Genomic DNA, 12,042 nt, shown 5'->3' with positions numbered 1-12,042 from the left:
TGGCGAGTTTCATTAAAGTGACGGAGCGGTGCTGTCAAACGGCCGCGACAGGATGACTGATGTCCTCTGCCGCCTCGAATGTGAGAAAAAGGAAATTTAAGGAAACTTTCTTCCACCTGCGTCCACACAGCTCAGCAAAAAGAAACACACGCAAAAATGTAATCTTGTAGTTTGATATTCATGCTGTCTGAAGGTGATAATAAATGTAAGAAAAAGGGTTCCTCCAGGAGGATTTTTCTGCTCATCTATGCATGCAATCGACTCCATTACTGACTTAGACTTTAGATGTGTTGTCTTTTGTACTTCAAACAAGTTGATATGACACATCCATAAACCCTGATCAGTGTTGCTAGGAAGTATGAAGTACTAATATTTTGTTACTAATACTACAGTTTTTTTTTAGACTTTATAAGGCAGGCATTGCCTAAACAACAATGTCAGAGAGAGCTAATGAGAAAGTGTTATTTTTTCTTTTCAAAATGCAACCCCCTTTTTAAGTATATTTCAGTCAGTAATTTTTATTTACTTAACTCATTAACTGCCATTGACGACTATAAACGTTAAAGATCCATTTTAACGAGACTAGCAGTGAACGTGTTAAGAGAGTCTTTTTTTCTTCTTAAGTATCCGTATGTCTACTTGAGTACAGAGTGTAAATACTTTTGGTAAGTCATGAATATAGCGAGGGAACACTCCATTTGTACCCAAACAAACAAAAAAGAAAGATGTGCGATATATTAGCGGTGGGAATCTTTGAAAGTCTTGCGATTCGATTCCGATTTTTTTGGGTCTGCGATTCGATTCAGAATCGATTTTCGATTAGGAACGATTTTTGATTCAAAATGATTTGATTGTCAATGATTTTTGCTTCAATCTATAGAATTGTAATGATCGACTCCAGTCTGACTCGCTAATGCTAATTAGCGCGCCACTCGCGGCACTTTTATCACTCAAAAAGAACGGCTCCACACAAACAAAAAACAACTTTTATTGAAATAACTTGATTGTGTCTTTTTCCTTCTACTCTCTAATGTGGCTACAACTTAACAGTGTATTAGACCACTTGTAACCACACTGCCCCTCAGTGGCCAAACCGGGTACAACATGAACAGCGCTCCAAATAAAGGCACACACAGACAAAGGCAAGACAGTATAAAATAATTTAAATAAAATCGATTTTGGGACATTTAAAATTGATTCTGAATCGTACTAAATGAGAATCGATTCTTTGGCACACCCCAACAAAATATCTATGCTTCGGGACAGCATGTAATTGCTCCAAGTGTGTTTGAAAGACTGAAAGGGGGCAAAAGGTGCGATAAGATTTGCACTAGCGAGTTTACTGCCGGTTGGTGCTGAGTCGGAATGGACTTTAGAGACCCACACAGTGCTGTTGTGGTTTGATCAGGTAGGAAATAACAGTTCGGGTCCAGGTCCTGGGATCGAAAGGCAACAGGGGTGGGTAAGTTCAGCGCTGTAATAGTTGGATGAAGCTGATTGTTTTCTTCCAGCAGCGTGATTTTGACAGTACCGCAGCGTGATTTATAGTCTCGGCATCAACCCTCGGATAAAAGGGAGGCCGGTTTGGCTTGAAGCAAACATAACAAGCGCATTATAGAGTGTTCCGGTAAGTGTCAAGAAGTGTTATGAGGGCTTTATAAATATTCATGCAGCCCCCCTCGTTCCAGTGGTACGAGATGACCCTGGAAGTCAATGACTCAATGGAATGTTCATGTCAATTGTGCAAAGTGACGCTTTGAACCTTCTACAAAGTGGTTCATGTCCTCACTGATTTATTTACTCAACTTCTCGCGCAGGTATTTTATTTATTTATTTTTTGTGAACTGGACGGACGAGCCAGTCATTCGTAGACGAGGTAAAAATATATATAAAAATTAAAATGTGAATGTAAAAATATGTAAATTATTGTTTTTAATTATAACAATATCGGTCAGTCACTAGTAGTGACCTATCTTTTTTGTTAATCCACTAAGGTTGGATGCAAGTTGAATATAAGTACTCATAATTTATTATCTTCTATACATATGCATTATTAAACATCAGCAAAATTAGCATATGCTAAATGGTTAGCAATCACGATTAACATTAGAGCGCTAGCATTTACCACTTATGGTAAACAAACACTACCATTTAGTTCACACACACGCACACATTATATCTACATTACATGTTATAATATGTAATATTGTCTAAAAAGTCACTTAAAAGATGACGCTTCAACATTATTCCATGAGTAAACAAGGCTAGAGCTAGCTGTTAGCTACATGAGGTCAATAACTTCTTTGCTGGCTGTCTTCTTCTGGGAACGTTTAGTGCATGACTGCCCTCTACTGGTTAAGTGATGAACAAGTGGCAGGTTATATTTTGGAATAAATACAGCCCAGGTGCTTTTTTGAGGAAGTTCAGTACTTCCTTTTCTGTGTTTTGGGGACGCTCCATGTGCTTTATTGTCTTTTGTAAAAACATAGACAACACAAAAATGTTTTGAGGGAGCAAATTTTAGTCTATTTTTAAAGTCGATTTACACGTCGACTTTTTTTTTCTGAGCCCTAATTGGTGTGCAGTCTCCAGACACCCCAACTATATGTTTACAAGACATTTAAAGACACATTATACTGTATATACATACATACATGACCCCTTTCACGCTGATAAAACTCCTTCGTTTGGCTGTAAGCAACCGAGATACGCGTTAATTAGTTGTCCAGAAAAATGCCGACTGTAGTAATTTGCCTCTCCTGGGAGTGTGTGAGCGAGTACGCGGGAGCTCAGCTGTCAGTAAACCACAACAGATTCCCACACTTGATTGCTTTGGTTGTTAGTGAGGAGCGGAGAATGCCAACCATCCAGGCTGTTTTCCACATGCGGGATTCCTCTTGGGAATATTTCACAATCGAGATGTCGCCGATGGGTAGCGCGACGGCCTCGGGAAAATAACGCTTGGATCGCAGCACAAACGCAGCGATTGTTGATTCTTTGGGTGACGCTGGCGCAGCGGAGCTTTTCAAAGTGGAAGCTTGGCCGGGATGAAAGTTGGCAAAGGCTCAAATGAAGGATTGGAGGACGTGACACTTTCTGACCAGAGCGGCTGTGATGTCTCCTAAAAATGGAAGTCGGGTTCCATGCTGACTTTGGCGGAATAGGAGAGGGCCGGCGCTGAGATAAATGCGCCCGCCCTCCGTGTCTCTTCTAACCTTGACTGGATGCCGGCCACGTTTGCGGAATACCAAAAACATCCCGATGCTCCTATATGAGCGATTTTCTCATATTTGGAATTCAATGATGGATCAAAATGGATTAACATGTATTGTCATTTAGGTTTTGCGTTTGTTAAGTTTTCATCATTGTACTAGATATGATAATGTATCGTAGGTTTTCGTCCAATAAATTGCAGCCTGGTTTAGAAAATTCCATATGTGAAATCGCGTGCATTAACTCATTCGCTGCCATTGACGGCTATAGACGTCAAAAATTCATTTGAACTATTTCTATTAGTTTAACATTTTTTCCACTTTTGTTAACAAGAGTATGAAAACCTAGAAAACATTTTTTATCGTACATTTAGAACGGATATAAAATTTGTGATTAATCATGAGTTAACTATTGAAGTCATGCAATTAATTACAATTAACTCATTCACTGCCATTGACGGCTGTAGACGTCAAAAATTCATTTGAACTATTTCTATTAGTTTTACATTCCCCCCCCCCACTTTTGTTAAGAGTGTGAAAACCTAGATTTTTTTTATTGTACATTTAGAACCGATATAACATTTTTGATTAATCGTTAACTATTGAAGTCATGCAATTACAATTAACTCATTCACTGCCATTGGCTATGGACGTCAAAAATTCATTTGAACTATTTCTATTAGTTTACCATTTTTTTCCACTTTTGTTAACAAGAGTCTGAAAACCTAGAAAAAAAATATTGTACTTTTAGAGCAGATATAAAATGTGTGATTAATCGTGAGTTAACTATTGAAGTCATGCAATTAATTACAATTTAAAATTGTAATCGCCTGACGTGACTTAAAGATTAAAAATCGGGGCGTCAGCCGATTAAAATTTTTAATCGTAATTAATCGCATTACTTTACTAGTTAACTCACAATTAATCACAAATGTTATATCTGTTCCAAATGCACAATAAAAAAATCTAGGTTTTCATATTGTTAACAAAAGTATAGAAATAGTTCAAATGAATTTTTGACGTCAATAGCCGTCAATGGCAGCGAATGAGTTAAGATGCGCCGTCCTCCATCTCATGATCGGCTGCGCGTGACTCCCTTCCGGTGTCGGTATGAGATGATTCATTTTAATCACCGCCTCTGTTCACTTATTGATCCACTGCAGGCACGAGCAGCGGCCAATTAGCTTGACTTGCCGGGTCACCTCCGCGTCAGGTTCCGGCCATCCGGACCCGCCCTCAATTTGTTCTGCCATATCGCAGTGCTGAGAAGGAACAACGTGCAAATGATTTGTTATATTTGAGGTGTCTGTATTTTTCTGATGACTAATTTTCCTGATATGAGAGATATTCCCGATTCATGGCCTTATATAAGAGAATTTGACTATTTCAACTTTTTGCAGATGTTGACACAACTTAAAAAAGAGAAATGGAGTTGAAGTCAACCACTGTAGAGAGTTTGATTGATTGAAGATAAGAACGCCAAGCAGGAGGCATTAACAACGATGATGCAACACATTCGGAGAAGAAAAATATTCCTCAGCCATGGCCTTATTTATGAGAATTCTTTGATGCTGTCGGCTCCAAGAATGATAAATGCGGAATGCGCGAGCTTCGGGCCTTCAAAAATTCGCTTGTGGAATTTGTTAGAATACACAAAGCAAGGGTGTCCTTTTTCGGTTGTGGTCTTTAGCTAATTTCAATGTTTTTTGTTCACAATCATAGCAAGGCTATGTGAACATTTTTTTCTCAGTAAAAACACTGAAGTTGGTCCAAGTTATCCAACGGTGAAAATGAATTTTCACCTTACTTCATTCTGTACTTTTTTACTTTACTTCTACTTTCTACACAAGCACATTTACTGACCTCATTTGCTCCCAAAAACGTATGAATACGTTCTATTGAACATTACCATGCTCCCAAAAACGTATTTATATGTTGTTGGTTTTTTTTATTCATTTTTTTATGTTAGAGCATACGGAAGGCTTTGATGCAGCCTGTGAACTGAAGAGAATGCATGAAGCAATGGTACTTATTACAAAAACGGCCAGCAGGTGGCAGCAAAGTATAAGAGATCAGCCAGGGTCATGTTGCAACAAGCTGTTTTATGAGTAATGATAATATTCTAATGCTAATTGCTGCAAAACGAAAACAGATGTCCATGTTTGTATAGCAATAGAACACTGAATTCTGTGGGCTTTGCAAAATCAGTCAAAATCCAGTAAAACAGCCGGGAGCGAAGGGGGTGGCTTCAGCGAAAATGGCTGGGAGTGAATGAGTTAAGTACAATGTGAGTAATTTTACTGCCTCTGCTGTAATGTCAAACATTACCAATCAGCATTATGTTTATTTATTTATTTATTTAAAATTTCTGCTTCAGTTTTCTCCGTGACGTTCACTCGGTAGCGACCTTGAAAGAAAGAACAAGATTTTTTTTCCTAATCACTTTTTTTTTTCTTTGTGTTTTTGGGTGAAGGAAGGCTTGAAGACAGGCTGAGAATATAAAAAGAAACATCTGACATTGTGCTTTTCTTTGATTGGGTGAAGCCGAACGTCGTGTCGGGACGCCGTCACACTCTCTTATGTTCTTTTGTCCCCATCTGGCATCTGCGGCAGATGAGGTTGGGAGGTTGTGGTTTCGTCGCATTCTGTTACTTCGTGCGATTAGGAAAAAAAGAGAACAAGCTTTGCCATTTTTTTTATTTTTTATTTTTTTAACAATTTTCCTTAAGATCATCAGAAGCGATAGAAAAATGATAACAGTCAGATCGTTATCATTCTGGACTGAGTGGCGAGCAGTCCAGAGACTCGCCGATTATCAATTCACGATCACTGGCACCCAGAACCAGACTTGACGATCTGCCCAGACTTCCCTAAAATCAGAAATCTTGATTATCTGGCGACTGCTCACAACTGACTGGTGACCAGTCCAGACTAAGTGTGGCGAACGACTTCCGAATGCAAATCAAGGATGGTTTATTTTAAAGTGGAACAATTCGATTCAGTCGAATTCCGATTCGATTCAATATGGTATGGCTCAATTTGAGAGGTTATGATGAAATGAGTTTCTTGTTGACCTTTTACGTAAGAGTTCATTTATATGTCGGCAATGGAAGACGTTTCGATACATATCTTGATATACTTCTATAAAATGGAACGATTTAGTTTACCGATTTTCTGATTCAAATTACACCCCTACAGACAACTACAGACTCTTTTGGTGACCAATCCAAAAATAATTAGTACCTAATCCAGATTTACTGCTAACCAACACAGATTTACTCGAGTCCAGTCAAGACTGATTGTGACCATTCCCCACGGAACGGCGACCATTCAAGACTCAATGGTGGCCAATTCGGATCGACTTCCAATCCACTTCAATCTGTCGTTCCTATTGGAATGTTTTGAAGTGACAAAGCGGGAAACATTTCCTGCAGTTCTTGCCAATTAGTAGAAAACATTAAACCAAGCATCACTCATCTCACCCGCCGTAGCAACGATGATTGGTATCGCCGATCATATCAATTGATAAAAAAAATGGTTGATGAGAAACTGTCCAAAAAGATCTCCGTCCCATCTGGCATAAACCAATTAAATGCCGCCTTTAATCTTGGAATTTCTTGTGAAGTTTTTAATGGCTGCTGGATGAATGTCAGCCTTACTTTATTTCGGAATGTGGCATAATTGCACGCTTGTCCTCTGCCGCGCTGATCAATAAACTATCATTCCAGTCGCCCGGAGCTCGACAAATTTAATTACATGTGCGCTCCGTCAATCCACTGACTGTTTTGTGTGTGTGCGCGTGTGTGGCTTTGTTTTGCAGATGATGAAGTTTTCCTGGGACAACTACAAGCAATATGCCTGGGGCAAGAATGAGCTGAGACCTTTAACTAAAAACGGGCATATTGGCAACATGTTTGGTAAGTCTTTGCTTTTTTTTTCTTCTTTCTTTTCTTACTTTCTATAGGCGGAATGATTGGTCACAAAGATTGGTCCTCATTCCCCAAATTCTTTTTGGGAATGAGGAATTGTATTTAAGTAATTCCAATGGGACTGACTGAGAATAATGATCAAAATGATATAATAATAATAATAATAATAGTAAAAATTGACACTGACTCTAGTAACTTTTGTATTTTTGTATTAGTAAAAATATTTTTTAAAGGATATAAAACCCTATTTTTTTTTATGTTTTTGAAATTTTTAGTTTTAGTTTTTTGTAGCGCTTAAAAAGTTTAGAAATGCATTTTCCCCCTGTTTTTGTAGCTGTTGAATACAAAATAAAACTGCACTGATCTCATGAGAATTAAATTGGATTTAATTAAATTAAATTAAATTAATTTAATTGGATTTATACCCCAAAAAGGAATTTAATTTTAAGAGAATTTAATTGGATTTAATTAAATTTAATTAAATTAATTTAATTGGATTGGAACGCATTTCAAAATGGCAAATTAATATCCGAATGCCTACAAAATGTTACCTAAATTTTTTTATAAAATACATTTTGATTTTTATATTCATAATTCCTTTTTTTTTTTTCATTTTTTTTTTTTTCAGGAGAGCTCAGTATTTTTCATTCGATTTGACATCATCATTGCTCTCCTTTTTTTTAAAAAACAAATAAATTAAAAAAAAATTAATAAATGTTTTTTTTAATATATATACATATACACACATATATATATATATATATATTTTTTTAATTTATATTCATAATTCCTTTAAAACAAAATACAAAAACAGCCTTTTTAATTGAATATATCATAGGCTAAAATGTTGAAATAATTAAAAGTGTACTTTAAATTGAAATATTTCATTATTTTTCTAGCCTTTTATGTCCAAAACATGCCTTAATGAATATGATCGGGAGGGATAAAGTAAATCCTTCCCTTTGGGTTTTAAAGAAATGAAAGTGTATTTTTACGGCGAGCTGGAATTAATGTCAGGCAAAAAATTGCTTTTGTACAAAAGTTAAAAGTACAAAGATTAAATATTTTGATGGTATTTAGTTGGGTTAATATTGGAAGTTGAAGTGTCTGCCAAAAACGAACTAGTGGGCCAAATCGCTGTCCAAATCCCCTGCAATAAACGTCAGATGAGCTGGTAGTAAAACCCTTAATACCTGGAGTCTCCTTTTGTCATTTTCCTCGGATTATGACGATGGAGAGCATTTAACTTGGACAAATAAACGGGTGTGATATTTTTGGGGTGGCGCAGTGCACGATCACACAACATCAACATGATGAAATTTCAAGTAACTTTTGAAAACAGGTCTAAACATATGGAGATGATCAAACCTGTCTAAACTCTGAAAATGCATCATTTTGAAAAGAGGTTAAAAAATGGAAATTACCGTACCTGTCGAGACATTAACAAAAAAATTATTATAAACACTAAAAAAGGCCTCAGCGGATGTTCTGACTACAGTGGTACCTCGGCTCACGAACGCTTCAGCTCACGAACTTTTCGCCTCACGAACATTAAATTCGCGAGCATTTTGTCTCGGCTGACGAACTACTTTTCAGCGGACGAATCAAATCTCGCGACACGAGAAATCACGAGAAGCTGACGCACGCTCACGGCGTCCCAGTTCGTCGCCCCCTTTGTTTGAGTGCGGACGTGGTTTGTGTTCGGTAGACATTTTGGATCATTTTGGAGTACTTTTGGAGTACTTTTGGAGTACTTTTGGAGTGTACTTTTGCTACCATGGGACTGAAAAAGACCCCACAAAAGGCTAGTGTTAAGCCTAAGAAGACATTGAAGAAAATTACGCTCGAGCAGAAGAAGGAGATCATCGACAAACACGAACGAGGTGCGCGTTTGTCAGCATCAAGTGAGAGCATCAACACCATGTTAGCAAAGTGGAGTGATGTGCAGGCTTTTGTCGAACAGCACCATTCAGAAAAGACTGTGGCTATGAGAATCATCAACATGATGAATGATAATGTGATGCCTCAGTTTCGTAAGACCTTACAACTCAGAAAGCAACAGGTGTCAATTAAGAGGTTTTTAGTCAGCAACAAGGATAAAGAGTCTCCTAAGAAGCAAAGAAGAGAAGCCACAGCGGAGGACTCTCCTTCCAAACAGTAACTCCCTCCCTCCCTCCCTCCTCCTCCAACTCCATTCCATCAAGCCTTCAACTACTGTACCATCACAAAGGCAAGTTGCAAGTTTTGCAAATAAAAACACTTTATTATACAGTACAGTGTATTTCTTTAATTACAATACAATAGCACATTTATTATACATAAAATAAGGTATATTTTGTGTAGTTTTAAGGCTTTTTTAGTAGAAAATTGTGTTTTATGGGGACCTGGGAACGGATTATTCTCATTTCAATGGTTTCCTATGGGAAATACTTGTTTGGAAGACAAACTTTTCGGCTCACATACTCTCTGTGGGAACCAATTAAGTTTGTGAGCCAAGGTACCACTGTACTCAAAAACTAATATAAATGCTGAGTTATATTCATTCAACAAAAAAGCAACGTTTTGAAAAGGTGATTAACGGACAAAAGTGTATTTTTCTAAAATGGTTTCAAGCCTATCACATCCATCTCAACACTTTTGGACAGCTACACATATAACACCCCCCCCCCCCCTTTTTTTTTGAATAGCATTGCGGACCGTGTAAAAATAAAATTTCAGTGTATGCCGCGGGCCGCTAGAAAAATGGACAATTGGCCGCAAAGGGCCCCTGAGCTATAGTTTGGACACCTCTGCTATAGAGATCAAATGTAACCATTTGCTTTTGTACCAGAAATGAATGGAAAAAACATCCGAACCATCCAGTGGAAGTCAACCATAAACATTTCTTGACAGTAATACGATATATGTGACCTCACTAGTCTAAACATGACATTCTGTTTAATATGCAGCCATTTTTATCCATCTCAGGGGGCGGCCATTTTGTCACTTGCTGGCGACTGAAAATGACATCACAGTCGCTCAGCTCTCAGGTAACAACCAATCACAGCTCCGCTTCAGAAAACAGGCGAGCTGTGATTGGCCGTTGCCTGAGCCCTGAGCAACTGTGATGTCATCTTCAGTCGACAGCAGGTGGCAAAATGGCCGCCACCTTGAGATGGATAAAAACGGCTGGATTTTAGTGCTTAACTCGTATTCCACTAACACAATATCAACCAGAATACCATATTTAGACCAAAAAATATTTTTGGGGTTGACTTACCCTTTAATACCAACAAATGAGGCAAGCTAATTTCAAAAGCAGCTAAATTAGCCTAACAGAGTGCTTACATTGTTTGCTTTGTTTATTTAGTCGTGAATTGAATTGACCACTGGATGTCTTAGTTTGAAGGTACGCAAACTAACCCTTGCTGGGGGGTTAAAGGTTTGACTTCTCGTCTTCTTGCTGCTAATTGCCTTCGTTGATGAAGCTTTAATAACACATCCAGCCACCATCAAAACCACGTGGACTTTGTCCGGCACTTTCCCGCTTCTTGTCGAGTCTCTGAGAAGCGAGCGGCAGATCCGGGAAAGGGCATCATTCTGCCGAGTAAATGTCACAATGAAGGCGGCGTGCTTGCATGTGCGTGCGCGTGCGTGTGTGCACGCGTTGCGACAAGCCAGGTATGAAATTGGCTGCTGTGTTCTTAAACGTAATCCTCAAGAGTGAACACGGAGGCGGGATGATTGGATTCCGCACGCTGCGTCTGAAGGCTGTCGATACACAGATAAAGACGGCGGCAACATCCGCGCCTGAAAAGGAGCAAAAAGACGAGATGTTCGCCGCAGCCCGTCGAACCTCAACCTTGTCTTCTTCTCGCACGACTTCATCCCGGCGTCGCTTAATGTTGTACCGCTCCGGGCTCAATCTGGTTATCCTCGCGCGGGAGAAAGTAAGAATACAGTACAGTGACTATTTTGAAGACACTTTATCTTTGTAGCGTATGAAATATTCATTTGCGCTCGGGGCAACTCGGAAGAGGAAACGAGGGTTAGGTTAGCAGTGGAGCGTTGGGGGGTGTAGGCCCGGTTGCCCCAGGTGCTAAATTTTCGGGACAGCAAAATTACGAAAGAACAAAAAAAAATGATGTGGCATGCACAACTTATTCTGGCTTTCTTCTGTTTTACTACTTTCCCCCGTTCCTCGCCTGTTTAAGTAGTTTGTTTACATGTGACGTTTTAAATTATGATCATTTTCAAAACCACTCAGTTGTATGACAACAATTCTTTCTGACATTCAACAACACCAACTTTTGACAATTTGCAATTTTTTTTTAAATGCCTCAGAAAGCCAAAGCGGGGGTTACCAAAATGTATCTTTTCAAAAGATTTAAAAGCAAAATTTAAAACGCTCATCCTTTTGAAAACACATAAAAAAAATGACGAGTAACGCATTATTTTCAAGGTTTAAAAGTGGAAGACGATATGATATGATATACTTGAAATACCAATGAAAAGCGTCTTTTTTGATGTCTTCTCACTGATGACAAAAATGTATCTAAGTAAGTCTAAAAGGGGACGTTATAATCTCCGTCAAAACACTGAAAACTTTTTATAAAATTGTTAGCATAATCGTCTGAAATACACTTTATTTAATTTTAAATTTTAAATTTTAAATTTTAAATTTTAAATTTTTCATTTTTCATTTTTCATTTTTTAAATTTTTCATTTTTAAAATTTTTTCATTTTTTCATTTTTTCATTTTTTAAAATTTTAACATTTTTAATTTTTCTCCTGGAAAAAAAAACATTTTTAATTTTTAATTTTTTTTTAAATTTTAAATTTTAAATTTTATTTCTATTTTTATTTTTATTTTATTTTTATTTTATTTTATTTTATTTTTATTTTATTTTTATTTTATTTTT

The 12,042-nt window shown here is 37.6% G+C and overlaps 1 protein-coding gene across 2 annotated transcripts in view; it reads left to right on the top strand.

The window, feature by feature from the left end:
- Window positions 1-12,042, top strand: part of LOC144057782 (mannosyl-oligosaccharide 1,2-alpha-mannosidase IA) — a 141,467-nt gene that overhangs the window by 68,197 nt on the left and 61,228 nt on the right. For both annotated transcript variants that reach the window (XM_077575683.1, XM_077575682.1), the window contains one exon: window positions 7,033-7,129. In XM_077575683.1, coding sequence (XP_077431809.1) covers window positions 7,033-7,129 — 97 coding nt within the window. The remainder of the gene's footprint in view (window positions 1-7,032; window positions 7,130-12,042) is intronic.

This window comes from Vanacampus margaritifer, chromosome 9, assembly GCF_051991255.1.
Source record: "Vanacampus margaritifer isolate UIUO_Vmar chromosome 9, RoL_Vmar_1.0, whole genome shotgun sequence".
Classification (NCBI taxonomy): Eukaryota; Metazoa; Chordata; class Actinopteri; order Syngnathiformes; family Syngnathidae; genus Vanacampus; species Vanacampus margaritifer.
Note: the sequence above shows the minus strand (reverse complement) of the source record. Positions and strands in the feature narration are given on the sequence as shown.